Genomic DNA, 25,804 nt, shown 5'->3' with positions numbered 1-25,804 from the left:
AGCAATGTTCTGAACTTAAGCCTTTTTAAGCTACAGCAATACACTTTTTGTGATGTAGAATTTTACTGGTAAAAGGCAATTGATATGCAGTTTATTTAATCTGCATTTTGAGTTTGCATGGTTTGAAAAACCTGTATGGTGTGTATCAGATCCTTGATGCGATGAATCAGGACAGTGGCATCCCTCTGACGCAGCTGGGTGTAGATGGAGGCATGACAGACAACAGACTGCTAATGCAGCTACAGGCTGACATCCTCTGCATACCTGTTGGTAAGAACACTGATCACACACAAATATACACACACATGCATGTACTTAGAGACATGTAGGTTTTTCTACACAACTCATACAGACATGGGTAGGCTGTCTCAGTATAATTACGGATACCCAAATGCTTTTTGCAAGGCACTAGCATATTTTTAGCATTCACTATCCAAATAGCAAAATCAGCAGCTGCAAAGCTGCATTCAGTGCTTCGATTCAACCCCTCACCCTTATCTCTTTCACATACAGATGTATCATGGACCCCTCTTCCATTAATACACGCATCACAGATCAATAAACCATTTTGCAATAGAATAACCTTTGGAAGAAACTTTAATTATTTTCCACAAGAAATTTCCTAGGAAAGACTTTGTGTCAATTTCTCATGTTGAACATAATTTGGTTATTCTCCTGATAAAACGGAGCTAATATGACCAAGTAAATGTTGTGGCTGGCCACTCAAATGCAGTTTGTTTAGTTGGTGGCAGATTGAACAAAAACGACAGCTGACGGGACATAAATGATAGTGAGCATGAAGAACTAAATCACACAATAAAAACAAAAACCCCATCCCGCTCCCCCACTGACTACACTGCAGATAACTACCAGTACAATCGGATCATCTTACATAAAACTACAACCAAAATTGATGTGTTTAATCTCTTTTAGAGGGGCGTATTAAACATTTTTATTTATTTATTTATTTTTAATTTTTGATCGTTTTTCATTTTGTTATAGGAAAAAACCTGATACATTTCTATAAGTGAATTTTACTTGTTTTAAGTTTTGTTTGCATGTCTTTCCTGTGTTTCATTTTCATCCAGTGCGACCTACAATGTCAGAAACCACAGCCCTGGGGGCTGCTATGGTAGCAGGTGCAGCAGAGGGGGTAAATGTATGGAACTTGAGCCCTGGTCAACTCCCACATCTCACGTCTGAGAGATTTGAACCTCAAATCAATCCTGAGGGTAAGAAAAACAACAGCAATTGTGTTTTTAGCAAACCAGACAGCACGTGTGTGATTAAAAGTTCAGTAAAAATCTACACTTTACACAATCCAGTATTTAACAATACTGCCCCACACAGTTGGTAAGCTATAGAGTTTCATGGTGGATAGCTTGCTGTAAACAACAATGAAAAAAGTTGCAGTGCAGTCCTTTTATGTACTTTATTGCTCATGATATTTTTCAAAAAAGCCAGTGAATTTGTAAATAAAGTTTGTGGATATTTAGCTCATAATGCTCAGCACTACAAACAGTTGGACTGTTTTCTGATCAGTGTCAAGGGCAAAGTAGTTCAATGAGAAAATGGACTTGGGATTACTAGTTACATTCCGTAACACTGTTCACACACTTCTTTCTGTCCAAATATTACCAAATATAGTATTTATTTTATATTGAAATAATGTGATACATGTATTTACATTTTAATACAGTTACGTGGTTTACTATATTCAGTAAAGCTAGCTGGACGAAATTAACAAAAGTAAAGAAAAAAGTTTATTTGTTTCTTTTTATAATTTTCTCTATTATGGTACTGCCTTTGTAAAGTTTGGGTAGCAACCCGGTACGATGATGATGATGACCTTTTTTATCTTTATTTTTTTGTAAATTTACTTTACTACTTTTTCTTGATATAGAACAAATATGTTACCCTTTGCTGTTGTAGGCAGGCCCGCCGATAGGGGGGCACAAACGGGTATTTTGTCCCGGGCCCAGGAATGGGGGGGGCCCAAAGAAAAAAAAAAAAAAAAAAGGAATATGCGCATTAGTCCGCAAATATGTCCAAATGTTTCAGGCACGCACGCCAATCAGGCTGAATTGATTTGAGAATCATCCCCGGTCAGCTGAATGACAGCCAGTGTAACGCGGCTCTGGTTTAACCTTATTTTGTTTAAAATAAGCCAGTATAGACATGGCAACGTGTGAAATTGCCATTTAGCTAGAGTTGAATGTAACAAATGGGTTATAAACGTGACGTTTTGGGGTAGCCTGTAACTTTCGTTTAGACTGATTTAACTTGACACTCGCCAGATGAATGGGCTCCGCCTTGTTCCCCGAACATTCTCAGAAAGTTCAGCGGACATACACGCGGGTCTGGCGATAAATAAAAGTACCCTTAACATGATTCCCTTGGTCAAGGGAAAAATGGTTGATGAAATGTGCAGTTTATGAGCTCTAAATGAATAAAATAGCGTGAGTTTTATTGTGGTAGGATTTTGAAAGCTATAACTCCACTCAGTCCATATCCATATCCAGGCAAAGTGGTAAATAATCCTTTTGGTTTATCTAATTAATTAATCTAATTTTGTCCCGGGCCCAGCCAAACCTGTCAGCGGCCCTGGTTGTAGGGGTTCCTTTTATTTATCTTTAATTTATTTAAATAGGAACATACCAAACTGAGTAAAATGGCTTAGAAGTATCTAAGAGATTGTTCAAACCTGTTGCTAATATGGATTCTGGGTGATTAGATCACAAAACATTCAGATTCAATCACTCAGGCCACATTTAGCAGTGGTCAAGAACAATTCTACCCTCTTTCATCAGCATTGAGATAATTTGAAACCAGTTTGTCTTGGAGACATATTCTGGGATCACACCTTGACCTGACATGACTCCACGCAACTAATGGCATTACCAGCAGGAGATCTTTTTTCTCTCCCTGACTCCATTTATTCTATTCTATTCCATTCTATTCTTTTCTCTGGAAAAATTATATTTATGAAAAAGCAGCATAAAATCTCAGGATGTTTCGTTCACCAAAAATCTCCGGCTCATTTTTTATTTTACCCAGCAAACATATAGTCCACTAAAGGTCAGTTACATTTTACTGTGTAGGATTCTCTTTCTTTTACAAAATATTGAAACCCTGAATGTCAAAGGTTTTTGCATGGCCTAGGATTGAACCAACTTCTCCCACAGCACATTAAAACACATAACTCACAGAATTAAATAATACATTTATGAAACCTTGATATAGCTGCGTTTGAATTTTTTTTGAGAGCTGATATGGCAAAGTTGTTTTGTTACTTTTTTCTACATCTACTCAGTAGGTGATTCTTATGAATATATAGATGAACACACATAACATGTATGTCTAACAAAACCCTGAAACGTCCTGATGTTCCCCTACACTGATGGTAAAATATTAAAACATTATCTGGGGGACCAAAGGGGGATGTACCCTGAGGCCTGGTTTATGTCCGATTCAGAACATCACAGCAAGTCCAAAAGACTACATTTAATGGGCATGAGTTGTGTAGCGGCCAAAGAAGACTTTATGTTTATATGAATAGGAATTAATGCTTAAAAAGATAGATCATACATTTTGGATTTATAATTTAATAGATATGTTTATTTCATGGTAAAAATGATGACTATTACATAGAAAGGTTAAAAGAATTATAATTTATGTTCTTAGTATATTTGTTACCTATAGATTAAAAAGGTGTACTGTCGCTTTAAGGACTGACCGAGCCGGCCACCTTAGAAAATGCTTTTGCGCTTCTACCTTCAGATCGCCAGGAACTATTGAAGCAAACAGTTTTCTTACCTGGAGCTCTGCGCCTCCGGCAGATATTAGAAGCCTTGATTTCAGCAGTTTATATTTAAGTTAATTCATTTAGATTTTTGTAAGTGTCAAGAGGAGGAGTAAAACTTCAACTTCTCATTCAAAAGTTGTGGAGTGGATTTATTTCAACTACATGGATATTCACAGCTGTGGAAACAGGAGCAATTGGGCTGGAGAGGAGTTTCAGCGTAAGAAGTAGCAATTTCCTAGTGATCAATAAGAACAAGCCTCTACAATAGTAAGAAAACTTGCTTGACATTGGATTACAAACGCTGGAGAGGTTTGCTGAAACTGGAAAGAAGATACTTGAAGGATTTACCGAGGAACTTCAGAAACAGCATGATCATGGGCTGCATTCGTGACTGGTGAGTGGACAAGTGGCTCGTGGCTGCTACGTGACTGTCGCAAGTGGAATCGGGAAAAAACCGGACTGACATTCAAAGAGCAATCATGACGGATGATGAAGAAAAGACGGTAAGCCCTCCGGGGGAAAAACGTTTGGTTAAACCAACACAAGTGTCATTGGAAAATAATCTGCAGACGAGAATCAGATCCAGAAGAGCTAAGCTAGGCAAATTGACTGAGAAAAGAAACGAATTGCTTGCTTTAATGGATGATGATGCAAACGTGGAAATTGTAACACAGGAATTGCTAAATAAGTATGAAGAGCTCATTGGAGGATTCATTAAGATAAATGCTGATGTTAAAGACCTGTACATTCAGCTTGGATGTGTAGAGAACATGAAGGCAGATCAAAGTGATTGGTTTCAGCCAAGATACGATGAGCACGGTAAATTTGTGCAAGAAGTAAACTCGTGGATACAGGATGTAATGCTTCGCATTGAAGAGTCTAAAAAAGTGAACAGTGAGGTAAATCCTGAAGATAGCGCTTCAGCTACAACCAGACAGAGTAAAAAAGCTAAGTCTGTCTCATCTGCCTCCGTAGTGTCAGCAGCTCGCGCTGAACGCTTAAAAGTTGAATTGGAGCAAGCTACTTTGTTAAGCAAGACAGCTAAATTGAAACAAAAAAGAGCTTTGGAGGAAAAAGAGCTACAGCTCAAAGCTGAAAAGGAACAATTGGAGTTACAAGCAGAGCTTGATGAATCAGATGCAAAGTTAGCCGTGTTAAGAAGATATGAAGAAAGCTCAATTGTGTCACGAGGCTCTAAGGGCAATAGAGCGGATTCACTGATGGCTACTCAGAGACAACATGTCAGCCACAATAGGAGCAATGGGGCTAGTAATGTATCTCAGCACAGCCATGGTGGTGGAATAGCTGTCAATGCATCCAGCATTGCAGCGCCTGCTGCACGACCAGCGTCTGTTTCACGACAAGTGTATGTCACTTCAAAGGGCAATTCTGCAAACACAGATAACCTGGTTTCTGTTATGCAACGCCAAAACGAAATAACTGAGAGTTTAATAAAGCAACAAAGGTTATCAACATTGCCATCGCCAAACATTACAGTGTTTAAAGGAGATCCAATGGAATACCGTCTCTTCATGAGAGCTTTCGAGCATCGCATAGAGAGCAAGACTGAAAGCAGCAAAGATCGGCTTTACTATTTGGAACAGCACACAAGCGGTCAGCCTAATGACTTAGTGCGCAGCTGTTTTCATATGGACGCAGAACAGGGCTACTCTGAAGCCAAGAAATTACTAAAGGAGCGCTTTGGTGACAAATATAAGATCTCGATGGCATACCTTGACAAGGCTCTAAATTGGCCTACTATCAAGTCAGAGGACGCTAAGGCACTTGAAGCATATGCTCTCTTTCTGATCAATTGTAACAACGCAATGTCGGACTTAGAGTATTTGGATGAGATGGACAATGCCGCGAACATGCGCACAGTCATCTCCAAGCTCCCATACAGGTTGAGGGAGAGATTCAGAAGCATCGCCATTGACATACAGAAGAAAGACCGGCGAACAAAGTTTGAAGACGTGGTGTCATTCATTACCAAACAGGCTGAAATGGCAGCGCACCCTGTATTTGGTGAAATTTCAGGTCAAACCAAGCGCCAACCTGAAAGGTCCGCTGGCAAGAAAAACATCACAACGTTAGCCACTGAAGCTAAGGAGCAGAAAGCAGTGAAAGATGTTGCTGGTGCTGACAAGAAAGTTAAAGAGAAGAAGCCAAACATGATCATGGCTTTCATGAAACCTTGTATCTTCTGTCAAGGAGATCATACAATGGAACAGTGCAAGAAACTTCAAAAAAAGTTGCACAAAGAAAAATTGGAATTCCTTAAAAGCAAGGGACTCTGCTTCAGCTGTCTTATAGGAGGACACATGAGCAGTACCTGTGAAGAAAAGAAGAGCTGTGAGGTGTGTTCAGCTAAACACCATACGCTGTTACACATAAAGCAGAAACCTAAAGACATACCAAAAGAGGAGTCTTCACAAGAAGAACAAACTGTGGTCAGTGGATTCGTGGATGCAGGGCAAACTTGCTCTCAGACTGGGGCCGGGGGTACAGGAACTGTCCTCGCCATCGTTCCAGTGAGAGTGAAGGCAAAGAAAGGAAAAAAGGTGCTGACTTGCTATGCGTTCTTGGATCCAGGGAGCAACGCCTCCTTTTGCACTAACAAGCTAGCCAACAACCTTAACCTGCAAGGAACAAATGTTAACATCCTACTTACCACCATGGGAGACCAAAAAGCAGTCTCATGCAAAGTTCTGCCAGACCTTGAAGTCAGCAGCCTGGAAAGTGATGACTTTGTCGAGCTCACTGGTGTGTTTACGCAAAAGGCCATACCTGCTAGTCAGGAGAATATTCCAACTCAAGAAGACGTGGATAGGTGGCCACACTTACGAGGCGTACGAATTCCATCGATCAAGGCGGATATCGATCTTCTGATTGGGACGGATGTCGCAAAGGCTTTGGAGCCCGAAGAGGTCATCCGCAGCGTGAAAGATGGGCCGTATGCAGTTCGTACAGTCTTGGGATGGACAGTGAACGGACCGCTGCGTGGAAACATCAGAAGCTGGTCAAACCATGGATACCCACAGATCCAAATGAATCGGATATCGGTGGCTCGACTTGAAGAATTGTGGATGCAACAATTCAAGTATGATTTTCCCGAGAATGCTCTAGGAGAGCAGCGTGAGATGTCGAAGGAAGATCAACTGTTTATGGACAGAGTTACCACATCCACTAAGCTGGTCAACGGTCACTACTCAATTGGTTTGCCGTTGAAGAACAAACATGTGAAAATGCCTTACAACAGAGCAATGACAGAGCAACGAGCGATCAACACGAGAAAGAAGCTTCAGAAAAACCAGACATTACGAGATGAATACGTCAGCTTCATGAACCAGGTGATCAGCAATGGATACGCTGTTAAAGTCCCAGACGAAGAACTAAACAGGAGTGATGGAAAGGTGTGGTTTATTCCGCATCACGCCGTCTACCACCCCAAGAAGCACAAACTTCGAGTGGTATTCGACTGCGGCGCTTCGTATCAGAGAACTACACTCAATGAACAACTACTGCAAGGCCCTGACATGACCAACAGTCTGGTTGGTGTCTTAACTCGATTTCGTCAGGAGCCAGTCGCAGTCATGGCAGATGTGGAGTCCATGTTCCACCAGGTCAAGGTCCCACCTGAAGATGTAGACCTTCTCAGGTTTTTATGGTGGCCTGACGGGGACATTTCAAAGGAGCTGCAGGAGTACAGAATGGAGGTACATTTGTTCGGAGCCACCTCCTCACCCAGCTGCGCAAGCTATGCGCTGAGAAGGTGTGCCAAGGACAACAGGAATACTTTTGATGCAACAGCTGTGGAGACAGTGTTGAACAATTTTTACGTTGACGATTGTCTAAAATCAGTCAACACAGAAAAGGAAGCGATCAAGCTACTCCGTGACTTGACGGCCATCTGTCAAACAGGAGGTTTTAGACTCACAAAGTGGACGACCAACAGTCGTAACGTGCTGTTAACCATTCCGCTTGAAGACCGAGCGACGGAAGTGAAAGATCTTGATCTCGACCAGGACACACTCGCCATCAAGAGAGCTTTGGGAGTACACTGGTGCATCCGGTCAGATCAATTCAAGTTTCAAGTGAACATTGAGCAGAAGCCTCTCACCAGAAGAGGTATCCTGTCAACAATGAGCTCAGTCTATGATCCACTCGGAATGTTGTCACCAGTCATACTACCTGCAAGAAACATTCTGCAAGAATTGTGTAGACTAAGAACAGGCTGGGATGACACTGTGCCAGAACACCTCGCACAACAATGGACCAAGTGGACTGAAGAAATCCAACAGCTCACTGACTTTGGAGTAACTCGATGCTTCAAGCCACCTGAATTTGGCAAAACTTTGCAAGCTGAATTGCATCACTTTTGTGATGCATCTGAAACATGCTATGGTACTGTCACGTACTTAGTTCAGAAGAATAACAGTAACCAAGTACACTGTTCATTCGTCTTAGGGAAGGCGAGGGTCGCCCCTCTGAAACCAACTACCATCCCACGGTTGGAGCTGACGGCGGCTGCCTTGGCTGTGAAGGTGGATGTCATGCTGAAGAAGGAGCTTCAGTTGCCATTGGCAGACTCCAAGTTTTGGACGGACAGTACTGCCGTACTCAAGTACATAGCCAATGAGAACATCAGATTTAAGACATTTGTGGCAAACAGGATTGCCATAATTCTGCAAGCATCAAACGTGCATCAATGGAGCTACGTCAACACTCAGTTGAATCCTGCCGATTGCGCCTCAAGGGGTCTAAGAGTGAATGCCTTCATGAAGAACGAGGTCTGGATTGCTGGTCCCAGCTTCCTTTGTCAACCAGAAAGGGAGTGGCCAGTCAAACCCGATGAGCTCAGGGCTGAGGATCCTGAGGTGAAGAAAGGCATACTGGTTAATGCTACCACAGTAGAAAGCACTGATGCAATGCAGCAACTAATTCAATACTTCTCTTCATGGATACGGCTCAAGAAGGCTGTGGCACGGTTTACGCGACTCAAGGAAATTCTGATGAACCTGTCTAGGAAGAGAAAAGAGTTGAAAAGATTGTTCAGTGATGAACAACAGTTGAACAAGGAAATGTTGAACTACAAAAAGAGTCTCAAACATACTTACCTGACTGTGGAGGACCTGCAAAAGGCGGAGATCGGAATCATTGGTCATTGCCAAAACAACAGCTTCCAAGAGGAGATATCTGCTCTTCGGAGAAAGGACTCCGTCAAGAAGAGTAGCCGAATCTTCAGACTCAATCCACAACTTGAAGAGGGAATCCTTCGCGTTGGAGGGAGGCTCAGTCGAGCATCCATGCCAGCCGAAGCCAAGAATCCAATGATCATCCCTAAGAATCATCACGTGGTGGACTTGATTCTCCAGGATGCACATGAGTGTCTAGGGCACAGTGGACGTAATCATGTCTTATCTCACGTACGCCAAAGGTATTGGATCATAGATGCCCCCTCGTCAATCAGAAAAATGCTGTCTCGGTGTACTACCTGTCGAAGACAACATGGGGCATCAGGTACACAAATGATGGCAGACTTACCAAGAAACCGAGTTCTACCAAATGAACCACCCTTTACCAGAACTGGTGTGGATCTATTCGGGCCATTCATCGTCAAGCGGGGAAGAGTGTCTGTGAAAAGATATGGGGTGATATTCACCTGCCTTGCATGTCGTGCGGTCCACATAGAAATGGCAACATCATTGGAGACCGACTCCTTTATTCAAGCTCTACGTCGCTTCATTGCAAGAAGGGGTCAGGTGAAGGAAATGAGATCCGACAACGGAACCAACTTCGTCGGAGCCAACCATGAGCTAAAAAAGGCAATAAAGGAGTGGAATGCTGCACAGATTGAGAACAGCCTGCTTCAACGTGACATCAAGTGGTTGTTCAATCCACCATCCGGATCCCACCACGGAGGAGTGTGGGAAAGAATAATCCGTTCCATCAGGAAGATCATGAATGCTACGTTGAGAGAACAAAGCCTGGACGAGGAAGGTCTTCAAACGTTCTTCTGCGAATGTGAAGCCATCTTGAATAGTAGGCCTATCACTACTCCTTCTAATGACATGAATGATTTGGAAGCTCTTACCCCACAACACCTACTTTTGCTCAAGACTAACCCCAACCTACCACCGGGTGTCTTCGATGAGGATGATACTTACGCACGAAAGAGATGGAGGCAGGTCCAATACATGAGTGATCTGTTCTGGAAACGCTGGACCAGAGAATATCTGCCTCAACTCCAGAAAAGACAGAAATGGAATCATCCATCGCGTAACTTCAGCCAGGGAGACGTAGTCTTGATCGTCGATGAATCAGCCCCCCGAGGATCATGGCTGATGGGAAGAATAGTGAAGATCGTGGTGGACGAGCATGGAGTCGTCCGCAAGGTTCGAGTCAAGACGAAGACGAATGAACTTGAGCGGCCGATCACCAAACTCTGCCTGCTTCAAGAAGCAGAATGAAAAGGACTGTTAAGTATTTTACTTCTATTTTTGTAATTGTTTCTAGGATAGAAAGCAATTAGGGGCCGGGTATGTAGCGGCCAAAGAAGACTTTATGTTTATATGAATAGGAATTAATGCTTAAAAAGATAGATCATACATTTTGGATTTATAATTTAATAGATATGTTTATTTCATGGTAAAAATGATGACTATTACATAGAAAGGTTAAAAGAATTATAATTTATGTTCTTAGTATATTTGTTACCTATAGATTAAAAAGGTGTACTGTCGCTTTAAGGACTGACCGAGCCGGCCACCTTAGAAAATGCTTTTGCGCTTCTACCTTCAGATCGCCAGGAACTATTGAAGCAAACAGTTTTCTTACCTGGAGCTCTGCGCCTCCGGCAGATATTAGAAGCCTTGATTTCAGCAGTTTATATTTAAGTTAATTCATTTAGATTTTTGTAAGTGTCAAGAGGAGGAGTAAAACTTCAACTTCTCATTCAAAAGTTGTGGAGTGGATTTATTTCAACTACATGGATATTCACAGCTGTGGAAACAGGAGCAATTGGGCTGGAGAGGAGTTTCAGCGTAAGAAGTAGCAATTTCCTAGTGATCAATAAGAACAAGCCTCTACAAGTTGTACTGCTAGCAAGTATAACTTTGCAGTGGCCGATATGGCATATGTACGTCCAGGGGATGTTCCTTGTTTGCTGGCTAATTTCAGACGGTGAACAGATCTGGTTCTGGTCTGTCAGTTCTGAGAGTCGCCACATTTACCGTTGGCTTTGTATGCAGAGGAGGGCCATTCAGTTTCTTGTAGCACAGTTGACTGTTGTGGACACAACATGGAACACAACATCCTTTATTCTTGAGTGAGGTGTCACTCAAAAGTTAAGGATGCTGGCTATATTTCAAATTCACTACATCAAGAATGTTAGCATGAGAGAATAAGTGAAAGATTAAGCTCAGCTATAAGTTAATTGGAAATTATGCAACAGATGTCTGTGGGCAGATGCTGCAGAAACAATGTTTTGGGGACTAAAGGTTTTACTGGCTGGATGCTTCAACCATCAGTAGGTTGATAAGAATTGTGTCTACTGAGGACGCATATAGAGCATTTTAGCACCTACACTGACTTAGGCCAATCTGAAACGTCTTGATGTCAGAATAGTGATACAGTTTAGTTAAAGAAGGTACAAATGTATTTGTGATTTCACAGAAACATGAGTTGATATTCTAATGTGCTGGTTGTTCTTCAGCTAACTGTGTGGTGTAAGTTACGTCTGTATTTGCATACAGAGTGGATAATTGAAACCTGATCACAAGTGGTCTTTCAAGTTTTACGTGGAGATGCATTGCAACAACGGGAGTAAATAAACACACCTAGTTATCTCCATTCAGGATTGGATCACCCAACATGCATGTTTACACCAAAAGTGGACGGCCTCTAACTGGTTGCCAGTATAAGAGCCGGTTGAATTCTGTAAATGCTATATATATATATATAAAAGTATAAGCTATGTTACCTCCTCGGAAATTCTGGACCACCCTTTTAAATTTCAAAGTGAAACTTGGTCCAGCTGTACTGCAGTTGATGTAAATTAATATAAGGACATGAAATGAGTGTGTGCAGTTTGACATTTTTCCACTTGTGTAGCATTTTCTTTACTCTTTGAATTACCAACCATTATAAGTTATGTTTTTTCATCTTTTTCTATGAATATAATAGATATGATTTAGCCTTTTTGAAAAGCATTTTTTGATAAGACGACAATAGACAAAGTATCTGAAGCAGTTTAGGTGGAACACTTTTTGCACTACTGCAGACCTACATCGCATCACAGTAAGATCTGTCTAATTCTAGTTGCAGTGTGGTTTTGTCTTTTCCTACCTCCTTACAGATTTTTCCAACAATCTTTCCTTAATTCAATGACATTTTCCAGTAAGAAAAAGTTCTTTACAAATTATACATGTATTTTCATCACAAACAGAGAGCGAGTTCCGCTTTGCTCGTTGGAAGAAGGCCGTCCAGAAAGCCATGGACTGGGAGACCACAGAGGTTTGCTACAGTGGCAAAGGTATGCAGTTGCAGTATGTTTTCTCAGAGTGATGGTGACCAATCATAGGAGTTTGACTTTGATCTATCTTGGATGTTCTCTCTCATTAACTGACAACAGGTTTAGGAAAGAAGATTAATGGCGCCTTCTGGGGTGGTCCCTTCCATCCCACCCCCCATCAGAGTGGACCCCTAAGGTCTGACATTTGCATGTCATGTGTGACACTGAAAAGACTTGTGACACCAACTTGTTTGTGTTGTGGCCTGTTGGCTTTGGCAACAGTGTGTTGACAGGTTTGACTGACACTGATTTATTTTGACAATGGCATCAAGATCATCACTTGAGACAAGGGGATGATCAATTGACTTATGATTAACAGCATTTATTTTTGGAAGAGTGACTTGCCAAATGACTTTTAAGTCAACTGACACAAAGCAGTATGCATACAATTGACTATTTAGTTCTTAATCTTGTTAACATGATGTTTTTTATGTGTTGCAAGACATATCAAGAATAATTAGATATTGTCTGTAATATCTATATAGTGTATAGATAATGACTATAATTACACACTGAGGCTTTTGCAGTCTCAGAAAGGCAAGGTCAGCCTTTATGTTCCACATCGGAAACTGTAGACGCCAACCCTGACAACTTGCTGAGTGGAGATCAAGCAATGTACAGGACAAGTTAGCAAAGGCTAGGTGGAGAAGCAAACTGGTCTGTTTTCCTCTGGCTGCAAAAAAGGGAGACCAGACATGTTCTGTTTATACCATGTGATGACATGAATCCGATTTTGTAAGCCTTCGTGATTTTTTTCCACAGATATTTAACTAAAACAGAAGTGGATTTAATTTGTATGGAGATATGGAGCCGGTATTACAGTGGAAAGCAAAGAGGAACATAATAGTAGACTTTGACCACCATTCCAAATACCATCTGGTGCATTTTAAATGCTGTTAGAAGTGTCGCCAGGCTCTAAATAAGCGCCATCTTACTTTAGAAAAGTGTAATGTGTCAATAATAAGGGAACATCTTACTTATCAGAAACTGATCTTTGCTTTGTTGTTTGTTTGCAGCCTAGACCAAATGTGAGAAGAGACGTGCAGCGTAGAAACTAAAAGATTAGAAAAATTTGATGCTTCTCATTTAATACATCAAGATTACTCAAACAAAACCATGACAAGTCATTGTCTGTCCTTAACTGTGGATTTAATTTGATGATAAATAAACATTTATCACGTTTATTGTGCTCATCAGAGGGATGGTGATTTAATTCCCACTTTCCCCGGACCACATTTCAAAACCTCACATTGCCTTTCATGCATTTGTCGGATGTATGAATGTGTGTGTAGCCTGTGTAAGTATAGAAGACATACTGTTTAAGTATTTGTGTTTGGGTGAATGTGGCTCGTAGTGAAAACACTTTGAGTCATCTACAGTAGAAAAATATACTGTAAGTACAGTCCATTTAAGATCGATAACAAGATGTGTAACACATTTCAGTAGTGACATCAGGAACTTTGGACTCATCTATAGAATCTAACCAATTGATAGAACACCCGCCACCTTCTCATGAAAACAAAACGGCGTTTCAAAGCATACACAACTACCCCTCATATAATGAGTCCAGGGCAAAGGACAGACTACCCACGCAGCACTGCCGGCATTTCTTTAGAAATGAAGGAGAAGCAGTTGCTTAATAGCTGTTTGTTTTTACAATACCAGCACAGAGTTTCACAGAGGACACTTCTTTCAGCTTCTAACTTCTTCTCAGATTCGTTCTCACGGAATGAGGAGGAAGTCGGAGAGCCACGCTCTACAGAATATTAAGACCAGATGAGATTGTTGTAGTTGAGAAGTTTTTGCCATGAAGACAAACGTTTCTCAGAAGCACAATCGTTTGACTTAAACATATCTAATGTTGGTGTGGATAGCCTTCACCAAACAAGTTAACTATTAACATTATTGGTCCAGTTTAAGTATTTGGGTTACACATTACTGTGCTCTCCTGAACTACTGAATGCAGATACTATGGAGATGTTTTGAATAAGTTGACATGTCACCGAAGTGGGCTGCACGGTGATGTGGTGGTTAGCACTGTTGCCTCACAGTAAGAGGGTTCCTGGCTTTAATCCCAGCTGGGACCGTTTTGATTGGAGTTTGTATGTTCTTCCTGTGCATGCGTGGGTACTCCAGCTTGCTCCACCGTCTAATAAAATGCATGTTAGGTTGATTGGTGACTCTAAATTGTGCATAGGTGTGAGTGTGCATGGTTGTTTGTTTTTGTTTGTCTCTATGGGGGTCGCAAGAGACAGGTGACCATCTAGGGTGTACCCCGCCTCTCGCCTATTGGCAGCTGGAATAGGCTCCAGCCCCACCACAACCCTGAACTGGATTAAGTGGGTATAGAAAATATATGGATGGATAGATGTCACAGAAGTTAGTAATATTGAAGCATTACATCGAGCAGCCATTCTGACCATCTGCCTAATATTGTGTGTGCTCTCATCCTGCTATAAGAGCTCTGACCAGTCAAGGTGTTGCCAAAGAACATCTGAAGGTGTCCTGGAGTGTCTCGTACCAGGAAAGGATCCTTTGGACCCTGTAGGTGGTGGGGAGGGTTGTTTATTGGGTTGGCTTTCCACGGAAGCTATCAGATTGGTATATAGAGAGTTTAGAGATGAGAACACCACAGGCTATTTAGCCTATTTATTAGGGGAGTGGTGTTGCTATGCTGTATGGCTGTAGGGGGGGTGATTGGTCTGCAGAAATATATAGGTAGGTATCAAACTGAAGTCCATGTGAGTCCCAGGATGCAGGTTTTGCCAGCAGAACATTGCATCAAGATGAGAAGTGTTGCTGTCAGTGGTCACAATGCTATGGCTGAATGATGTATGTAACACTACATTAGGATGGTTGCAGGTAGTGGTGTAGTGCAGGATATATCAGGTATATGAACATCTAAATCCCCACTTATGTGCATCATATGGAAGCGTGCTGCAGCACATGATGTGCCAATCTCTGCCTCTCACGGGATAGAACTAGATTCCCCTTTTAAGATGTGTTGGTGGGGTTTAAGCACAGTTTGAATACTTGTTTTCTACATTTTGTTTTGCACACTGAAGAAGTTTAAGTGTGCAAATACTACTCGCCCATTTTTAATTGATAGATATGGCATCAAAAATAATAAAAGCAGAAATTAACAGCATTGACAGTGACCCATAAAGGGAGCGAATACACCATTTTGTCAAAACTGAGGATAAATGTGACAAGACTTAAGCTGCATTCGCACTGTAGGAACCTTCTGCAGTTCCTATAACCTTTTCAGGAACGGGGCCGTTTTTGATCGCATTCGCACATACAGGAACATCGCCCTCAGTTCCTATAACCATTTTCTTTTTTATATATATTTTTTGGGGCTTTTTATGCCTTTAATGATAGAACAGTTGGAGAGAGACAGGAAGTAGGGGGCAGAGAGAGGGGGACGACACACAGCAAAGGGCCGCTTGGTGCGGGACTCGAACTGGGGCCAGCTGCAGCGAGGATCTAGCTCTGTACATGGGGCGGCTGCTTAGCCCACTATGCCACCGACCGCCCCCTATAACCATTTTCTGACGTAGGTGTTTGGTAGCTACGCCCCATGTCATGTTGTCACGGCTGAAACGTTTCCTCATACGACACGGACACAACCGGCGCGTGTTTAATAAGTTAAACTTACACGTGGTCTCCTGTATCTGTGGCGCTCTGCTCTCCTTCCTTCATGAAACGAAAAAATATCGCCTGCGCTCGATCCTTCATCTCCTGACTCTCTCTGTGAGCTCTTCCAGCCTCGATGTTAGACGCCTGATGTGATCGTCCATGATTAATATCACCATCATGCAGACCATGAACACGGTGGCCTCCCCGCTCTCCATATTAGCTTCTTTGTGCTGTTTTTTCTTCTCTCCTTACTTTTCGCAGGTTTTGTTTTGTTGAATGTGGCGCTAAGGTAACGTCACTGTCGCAGACAGTTACATCGCATCAGTCCTTATCAAGGTCCCGACTCATGTGCATATGCAAACTGAAACAGTTCCCCTGTGGAAGGGCAGTTATCAGAACGAAATTCGAGGACCGTTCTTAGAACTGCTCTGTCCGAATGCGGCTTTAGAGATGGGTGTGCACTGTAAAGCTGCCAGCATTAAATAAGCCATTGTTCTCATTGTCAAAAGTATTGCTAAAAAACATCGAACAGAATAGTTCCTATTTTTTTTTTTTAAATGACCCAATTGATTTTCCCTCCAGAATTCCTATTCAACAAGGAACACGTGTTATATTTGGCCGATTATCTCAATTGTGCTATCTGTAACATATGTCATGTCATCTCACAGGTGAACAGCAGTAATATGAGGAACCATAAAGTGGTGGAATATGGAAGACCATGGAGCAACAGTGCAAGATGAAACATCCGGTACCTTCAGCGAGTACCGGCTTGGACTGCTCCATATGACATGCAGCCTTCTCCAAGCTAATCATCCATCCTAAGTACTGGCTGAATTTAGAAGAAACAAGTGGAGAAATGTTTTCCTTTTTTTAAAAAAGGAAAGTGTTCTTAACCTTTCAGTAATAAACAGGTGTTTGTCTTTTACTCAATATACATAAGAATTAACGTTCAGTCATAGTAAAAAGTTTAACAAATTTACCGTATGACCAAAATAAGGACACTGTAATTTCATTTTCATAAACTATTTTTTCTTTAGGTGTTGAACCAATGTTTCATGTCCTGTGGAGTTAATTCAGCTTCTTAGAACTTGATCTTTACAGTTGGCCTCAAACTGAAACCTGACTGACTCATTGCAGGTTCTGAACAGCACTTTGTAATTTGTCATGTGTATGGAAAGTGTGCTTATAACTAGGTTCATAAGGAAATTGCATTTTAACCTGTTAAGACATGATATTCATGATCAGAACCATTTACATTTGATTTATTTTTTATAAACTCTGTGAGTCCTCTTATGAAAACCAGGAGGCCCACCGAACCAGACTGAAAACACTTGTGATGAGCACAATTTGATGTGTTCTGAAGACTGATTTAAGGTTACCTCAGCTCAACCTTTGTAATGTTGTACAGTTACCATAATTTCTTATTTACTGGTTAGTGATGTGTAACAAGTATTTTGGACCTGCCAATGTATAGACTGCATAATGAAACTGAAAACAGAGTCCTGACATGTATTTTATTCATTAGAATAAGCATATGAAAAGGTTGTGATAAGTAAAATAAACATGAGATTAATCAAAGAGAAGTGACCATCTGTCAATCAGAATTGAACTCAAGGATTCTTAAACACTCCCCCAATAGTACATTTACAGAAAACCTGTTATAGACCTCAGGAGGAAAACCAGATAAGCCTCATCTTAGGTAGAACGTAGTTTATAAAACTACACAGCTCCTGTTCAAAGAAGATGATTTGTGTCATACACAGGAGAATGGAGATGCAGTTTGTATGAAATGGCTTAGCGGGAGAACTGCCTCTTATCACCCTTTCCTTTGTTGATATGCTTAAAAACTTTAGATTTTTGCACATTCTTGAACTTCTGGTATCCAAAGCCACCTCCACCACCTCGCTTCTGCAGTTTTCCACCTTTATTGCCGTGGACGTCTGAAGAAGAGAGCAATTAAGGAGAAAAACTGTTTTCTTATGGATTTGTGGAGCAGATTTCTTTCATGGTGATCTCCTTTCAAACTGTACATGTAAAGCACTTTTCTAGTCTAGCTGACCACTCAAAGCACTTGAAACACTACATGCCACATTCACATTCTCATACAGCACGTCTTAGTCTATACCCAACTATGCGCTTCCTAGTCATCCATACACTGATGAATGCATCAGTAGGCAACGCAGGGTTCAGTGTCTTGCCGAAGGACACTTCAACATGTGGTCCGGGGAAGCCGTAGTCAAACCTTCCGATTGGTGGGCGACTGCCCTTTCTCCTGAGTTACAGCCGCTACAGGTAGCCCCAAAGAAGCAGCCCGTTGGCACAAACTCTAAGACCCCAATTTTAATTGCATCAATACTGTTAGAGAAGTGGAATATTGCATTTTAGAAGTAGCAGCAAAAATAGCTGTATTTCCACACTGAGTACAGAAAGTGCTGTCAACACCAAAACTGGTGCTTACGGACTCAGACTAAACCACGACGATGACCAGCCTGGGACAATGCAACAGATATACTACCTGTTAGACAACATGCAATGTATGTTGGTGCATATAAATTCAATGTTTTCCATTAGAATGTAATTTTTTTTTTAAAGCAAAATGAAGACCTGTGCAATTCTGAAAACAAATAATAGAACGTTAAAGTAACCACATGAAAGGATACTGAGATCAACGTAAGGGGGGACTTTGAAGCCGAAGGACAGAGCCACCATGGGTAGGTTGAGTGTGTTCACACTGTAGATCTGTTTGAGGGAGTGGGAGTCATATGCCCTCACATAAGACTTGTAAGCCTCTTGGGCCGACTTGTGGAGGTAGTAGTTCTTCTCGATCAGCTTCTCCAACTAAGAAACAAGAGTTTTGAAATCAGACACAAATCAGGAGCCATAAATGGGGTGTGTATATATATATATATATATATATATATATTCATGAAAGTTCCTAATGCAAAGAGCAGCTAGTAACGAAATTGTAAGAAAATTCTTAGAACTGTGGGCGTTCCCCTTGAAAATAAAAAGGTATTCATGAAGCATCTTAACCCTTAAACAAGCTCCTAAGGTAAAAAAAAAAAAATTGTTGGTAGGAGGACTTCTAAAAGGCTTAAGAGTTTCTCAAGCAGCGAGGGAAAAGGCTGAAAGACAGAGACGGACGAGATGTGCTCAAGACATGAATTATTTAAAGGCTACATATCATATTGTGCACAAAAGCACAATGCCAGAAATTAAAGTAATCACTACAATAAAATGTCAGGAAAGTGGGAAAATTCAACTAAGATAACCGGTGAATATTTTTGATCTTTCGCAACATTCTATAGGCAGAGTGATCAGACAGCAAGAGTTTAGTTTGACTCAAATAACTTATGCTCACATGGGGTCAGTCCCATCTCCTCACGAAGATAAGAGCAAAAACTTCAAGCAAGAAGTTTTAAGCCAAGTTAGGAGCCTTCTGAGAAAATTCTGTAGCTTTATGAATACAGCCCCAGATATTTATCTAAGGCACTTAATGCTACATCACTGAGCGGAGACTAAAGTAGTTTTCTCACCTGGGACTGGATATCAGAGATTTTACTCCAGGAAAACTCAAACTCACTCAGTGGAACCTAAACAGAACACATAAATAGAGGCAAACCTCAGAATTCATGATTTCAAAAATGACATTCAAATATAGAAAATGCAAAGATTTCATTTTAACCTGGAAAGACTAGAAGGCAATTTTATTAGTCAACTGTGTATGTAAAGAAAATAAAAACCAGAGTGTGAGACGGTCACCTTGGCTTGTTTCAGGAAGCGAAGGAAACCGAGTTCCTGGGGCCGCAGAATGAGGAGCGCATGGCCTCTGCCATTGATGCCTCGGGCTGTTCTGCCCACCCTGTGGATGTACTCCTGTTGGCAGGGAGGAAAGCTTGAAATCAATCCTATAAACTAATTAAAAACCATTGTTTTGCTTAATTTCAAGATTGAAAAACAGCTAATTTAGTAAGTTTTTCATACCTTGGGGTCATCTGGGGGGTCATACTGGACGATCCAGTCCACCTCAGGGATGTCGAGCCCTCGAGCTGCCACATCTGTACACAGCAGGATCCCCGAGTCGGCATTGCAGAACTGAAAGAATGTGGTGGTACGTTTGGTCTGCTTCTGCTTGCCCTGTGAGAAAGGAATGTAAAGGAACATTTCAACAATAGCTGGCTCGGCAGAGTCTGATCCAACCGTCTGACGGGTGCTGTGAAGGAGGGCTTACATGGATGGCCAGGACAGGTAGGTCAATGTAGTTGAGCAACTCATAGTGGAATTTGACAGACATGCAGGAAGAGAAAAAGACCATCAGCTTCTTCTTGCGGTTCTTCTTCAGGAAGGTGAAGAGCAGCAGGAAGCGTTTCTCAGATGGACACACCACGTAGCCCTGAAATACATGAAAAGATCAGTTTTTCATGTGTGATCATGACCACAGAATGAATCCATTTACTAAATGACACTCCACAATTACATTCACAAGTGTTGAAGTGAGACTGTGGACTGTTGGAAGTACAAGTTCAAGACATTCTGCCACCTCCCACTGTCTCTGTAGAAACCATCATTGATGCAAGTACAGTCGAATTCACAGCAGAGAAGTCACTTTTAAATGACTTAAATGGAAATTTTTTTTCTGATGAAGCTGCGGTTATAAATATCCAGACAAGTTGACACCTAGTTTATTTATAAAGCTCCAAATCACAACCAATGTCATATCAAGGCACTTCAAAGATACAGTCCAAAGTCTTCATGGGCTGCAGTTATATTTCTGCCTTGTTACAAAAGAAAAGTTACAAAAATAAGTGAATAAAAGCAGATTTTACTTTTAATTGGGCTGTATCTATGTGCTTCATTGTTTTTACAAAAAGTTGGCACTTCGTTGAATGTCCAGCGTGCTATGGCCCATTTGAATCTAGCTGGAAACATTCCTGCAGGAGTGTTTCGACCCCCAACTATCTGAGCAACTTAGTTCGGTTTTCAGAGCTAATTTCAATTTTGTACAATATTGGTTTGACTAACAAGTTTACATGCATTTTAGAGTTCCAGTCTAGGTAGTTCACAATTTATTTTTTTTTGTAGACTTACGTAAACTTGCTCGCTGAGTGCACATATTATAGGTGAAATTATATTCTGTTTTGGAGAACAATAAACATCCTCTCCACAGCATCCTGGCAGGACAGAGGAGCAGCTGCAGTGAGGCTCATCTCTCTGCGCTGCAGGACTGAGAGGTTCAGGAGGTCTATTGTCCCCCCAGCCATAAGGCTTTCTAACAGTGACTGCTGACATGTTTTTCTCAAATCTATTTTTGTATTCATTTATTATTAGTGTCGTTATTGTACATATTTAAAATACATTTTTGAGCTACTTAACTAATTTTGAATTTTTCCCACTGGTGGGTGAATAAAGTATTTTTTTTTTTATTCCATTCTACGTCAGACTGTACCTGCTCCAAACCATCCACTGTGGCGTTGTCTTTGTTGTCATCCACCCCGACATACAGGGGCTCTTTCTTCAGGGAGATTCGAGCCAAGTCCTCTACCTTTCGGGTCTGAGTGGCTGAGAATAGCATGGTCTGTCTCTTCTCTGTGGAGAAAATAAAAGAATAAAGTAGTTAGTTAGACCTGTGGAAATGGCTACACATTACCCTCTGTGACTATTACAATAACACTTATTACACTTGCCGTCTAGGTTTGAACACTTTGTTAAGAGTTGAAATGTACAAAATAGACCATGAATCCTTTGCCAGGAAGGATGGTTTCATTAAAAAAGGTTCCAAATGTGTATTATGGGAACTGGTATGAGTGAAAGATGAGACGAATGCTGCTTCAATTTTGATTAATCTTTGTCTAAACCTTTATCAAAGTGCAACATGGAGTCACTGAAGAAACCTTACATCTAAAGTCATAGAGGACAATATTTTAATAATAATAACATACTTGGCAGCAATTTGATGATCTGCTTCAATTCCTCTTCAAAGCCCACCTCTAAGATTCTGTCGGCCTCATCAATAATCAGACACTGCAAGTTCTTGAACATGAACCCAGGGGTATTCTGAAGACAAAGTGAGCACATGATTTTAAAAACAGTCTCAAAATACAGAGATTACAAGGATGAAACAACAATTTAAATGTATATGCCACGTATTATCCCAAGAGCCTTCTGTCCCAGCTCACCTGCAGGTGGTCCAGCAGGCGGCCAGGTGTGGCTACCAGGATGTTGACGCCATTTGCAAGTCTTTGGGCCTCAGCTGAGCGGTTGCTGCCACCCATGATCAGACCAAAGGTGTGCACGTGGTGAGTCATCATCTCCTTCATCACACCATACGTCTGCATTGCCAACTCACGTGTGGGAGAAAGGATCACAACACCAGTGCCTGGAACAAGAGAGGCATCTCAGGATTCAGTGAGTGAAGAGAAGATGAAGTGCAACCACAAAAGTATGTGGAGAAGGAAACAATACAAAAAAAAAAAAATAAGCAAAAAACACTTACCGTTCCTTGGCATAAACTTGAGTTTGTACACCAGTTCTATAGATGGGATCAGGAAGGCCAAGGTTTTACCACTTCCTGTCTTAGCAGCAGCAAGAACATCTCTACAGGAAAGCAAGGGTTTAACACAGTTCAACATATCACTCTCATTGACCAAACTGATATTTTTGACCAGTTAAGAAATTCTAACTTTAAGGTAAGACTAGAAAATTTGGCAAATATTCACGCTCCCTGTGCAGTTGAGGAATATGACACCACAGTCATAAAAACAAATCTTCATGCGAGCCCTAACCATGTACAGCCATACACATGAAGATTTTGTCATGGTAAAGGTCACAGATGTAGTGATGCTCCGATCGATCGGCCGATAATGCCCAAAAATCAGAAAAACATGCCGATCAAAAAACCGATCACGTGACGTAAATTACTAGCGACCACTTTCTAATGTGGTACGGGACGTGTGTACAGAACCGAACAGGCAAAACCTCTACAGTGCATCTCGACAACATGACCTCTGTCTGGAATTTCTTCAAAGTGTGTCAGAAAGATGTGAAACTTACTGCGGTCACGCCATCTGCGCTTCGGAGAGGCACGGTCACGCTAGCTACACTTGAAAATCGAGTGCCCGTTTACATCGCGTCGTACGGTAAAGCGCGTGAGCGGATTTATGGTGCATTCAATGCACCCCGTAAACTCAGAAATCTATATCGAAGTTGATTTTTCATTTGTTGGAATACATACACCTGTCATTACTTGGTTGTTTTTTTTTAATACAATCTTTTTAATGATTAAAACAAAATGATAGAACAAAATTATTGAAGCATATTCAGAATCAAACTCATTTCTGCATAGTCAGATTTGAAAACTTAATTTAGAACCAAATCAAAATGTTCTCTGCCGACTCCACCAGATTCTTGTTCTACATGTCCCCAGCTACCTCTGGCGGTTTAATTTCTATAAATGCTGCACTCTCTGCTAGATGAAAGGCATGGAAATGTCCGATTCCTTCCGTGATCAGCAATCGGGCAGATCATGATTTTGATGATAGGTGATCGGTCCAAAAAATGCTGATCGGAGCATCACTACACAGAAATGCCATCAAAACCCACAAGCAACACATTGTGGTGCATGGCTGGAAGCCAAAGTCGCAGCATCTGCGTCTCCAGGTGCTCTAAGGCAGTTTGAACCCCAGTAATGTGCTTAATAAAAGTCACAAGTACATAGTTTTAAGATTATAGACTGGTTTTAATGTGTTAGGAAAACCTATGTTTCAATTGAAACTAACTTTTTTGTGCAAGTATGCTGCATTATGCATTGTAAAATAACTTAGAAGTCGCATTAATGTACTATTAACAAGTTCTTTCACTACACTGAAGTCAGTTGGAGAACAGCCATCTCATAAATTCTGCAACTGACCAACCCTATGGCAATTGAACATTAAAAAAAAGAAGTCGGTTGAGAAACAGTGTCTGAAAGAGCCAAAGACAGGATACAGACATCCCTGTGAGGGTATCGTTGGCTCGATTTTTAAGATCCCTAAGACAACTGAAACAAAAACAATCATGCAATCATTATGTTACATCATTCTAAACATTGGACAAACTCAGGAGAATCAGACTTACCTTCCCTCCAGCAGGGGCCGAATACTTTTGTGCTGGATTTCAGTCATATGTTCAAATCCCATTTCCTTAATTCCCTTGAGCGTGTTCTCACTCACCAACCCAGCAAGAGAGGTAAACGATGTGTCCTCGAATGCTCCTGAACAGAAAATAGTTCATGAAATAACATGGTACCACTGCAAAGGACTATATGCAAAATAGAATGAATTGTCCCAGAGAATACAATCAAATCTAGCATGTCCTTGCAGTTACAACAAAGCAAGGCTTCTCAATTTCTCCATTGATAAAATAAATTCACAACTCTACAACATAAAAATTCATGTAGAATATAGCATATACGTTGTTGTCTACAGTAGTAGATCAACCCTCATCTTACTTTGAAGCTCCCAGATCAAGGAAGTGACGTCGACGCAGCTTTAGCTGCAGAGAAGCTATCAGGCTTGTGTTGATAATAATTAACTCCTGGACTATGTACAAACTTCCAAATGCATCGTTTTGTGAGTACAGACCGTATTTGTACTACTGTAGAAGTTTGGTGTCATGGCATGTGATTTTAGTGTGGTAATTTTGGAGATACTGCCAGGGTCCGTTAGCGCTTGTACTAAGCTATTCGGGATAACTCAGTAACTCGGCTGATGTTCAGCCAATATCGAAAAAACTTGGCTGGATGTCACGGTTCAAATGACCCCAGGGTCAATCTACTCCGAACCATCCCTTTAACAAAAAGATCACACATAATCCCAAAAGTGAAGATCAAGTCCTACAATAAGCAGACATCAATACCTGTTAAACCAGATGGCAATTCAGGCTCATCTTCCTCTTCTTCAAGTCCCGTCCAAGATTTGTCTTCTTCATCTGTTGGCTTTTCATTTCCCTCTACCCCAATCTCATTTGCCAACTCTTCCCCTTCCGTCTCATTCTTACTTTTCTTCACAGCTAGAATGCAAAAGATCATATTTATGATGAACAGCAAGAAAAAAAAGAAAAAAAAAACACTGTTGTTTCCTATAACTGAACCGACGTAGGCATTACCTGATGGTTTCTGAGCATCTGTTAACTTTCTTTTTTTTCTTTTCTTCTCAGGAGCATCATCAGTTGTGGTCCCATCCTCTGGTATCTTAACTTCACTCTTCGGTTTTTCCTTGGCCTCACCGTCTGTCCCACAGGTGGAGGATCCCTCCTCACAATGGTCCTTTTCAAGTCCATTGGACTTCACTGTAAATAATATTTAATATGAAAATCTGCGGGGAAAAGTCTGGAAGGCTAAATGTGCTACAGCAGTGGCTAACTGCACGTTATCAAAGTAGGCTTAACATCAAAACATGTGACAAGCTGGTGGCATACACATAAAACTGAGCAACAATAGCATGAGGAATAATAAGAGCGACTGACCAAACTTCTGTAATTTTCAACTAAATTAAATTGGTGCCACCACGAGCTAACAACGCTACAACAGCAAGTGACGTTCAACTCAGCTCCAGAAACAAACTGAGCGGTTTTATTTAGAAACACTCACCAGTCTCCTCGTCTTGTTTACACTTCTTCAGTGTTTTACGCTCTTTGTTTTTCTCATTTCTTTTCTGAAGTTTCTTGCGAAGAAGCTTCATCTGTAGGTCCGCCATTGTAACAGCAAATATCACACGTGTGTGACGCTAAGGTCCTTTTCGTGATTGTACAAT

At 41.2% G+C, this 25,804-nt stretch overlaps 1 protein-coding gene and 1 pseudogene across 1 annotated transcript; one reads left to right on the top strand and one right to left on the bottom strand.

The window, feature by feature from the left end:
- The window catches only part of LOC142396105 (glycerol kinase-like), a 37,714-nt pseudogene extending 25,202 nt beyond the window's left edge, over positions 1-12,512 (top strand).
- A 5,004-nt stretch (positions 12,513-17,516) lies between these two features.
- On the bottom strand, positions 17,517-25,804 carry ddx18 (DEAD (Asp-Glu-Ala-Asp) box polypeptide 18). Its single transcript, XM_075479114.1, has 14 exons — positions 25,642-25,804; positions 25,158-25,340; positions 24,909-25,061; positions 24,129-24,264; positions 22,510-22,610; positions 22,193-22,392; positions 21,956-22,070; positions 21,463-21,602; positions 20,248-20,409; positions 20,001-20,153; positions 19,779-19,892; positions 19,553-19,609; positions 18,677-18,854; positions 17,517-17,956 (listed from the first exon to the last, which is right to left on the bottom strand). Exons 1-14 carry the CDS (start codon positions 25,745-25,747, stop codon positions 17,811-17,813), a joined length of 1,944 nt encoding a protein of 647 aa, XP_075335229.1. The 5' UTR covers positions 25,748-25,804; the 3' UTR covers positions 17,517-17,810.

This window comes from Odontesthes bonariensis, chromosome 12, assembly GCF_027942865.1.
Source record: "Odontesthes bonariensis isolate fOdoBon6 chromosome 12, fOdoBon6.hap1, whole genome shotgun sequence".
NCBI classification, from domain to species: domain Eukaryota; kingdom Metazoa; phylum Chordata; class Actinopteri; order Atheriniformes; family Atherinopsidae; genus Odontesthes; species Odontesthes bonariensis.
The sequence above is the reverse complement of the archived record's forward strand: the minus strand, read 5'-3'. Positions and strand labels throughout refer to the sequence as shown.

Excerpts from the sequence above, each read along its gene's own strand:
- ddx18 (XM_075479114.1), bottom strand. The coding sequence starts at position 25,747 with ATGGCGGACCTACAGATGAAGCTTCTTCGCAAGAAACTTCAGAAAAGA. Across the intron at positions 22,393-22,509 it reads CAAGTTTATGCCAAGGAACG|GCACTGGTGTTGTGATCCTT; the intron begins GTAAGTGTTTTT and ends CTCTTGTTCCAG. Across the intron at positions 19,893-20,000 it reads ACCCCCCAGATGACCCCAAG|GAGTACATCCACAGGGTGGG; the intron begins GTATGAAAAACT and ends CCCTGCCAACAG.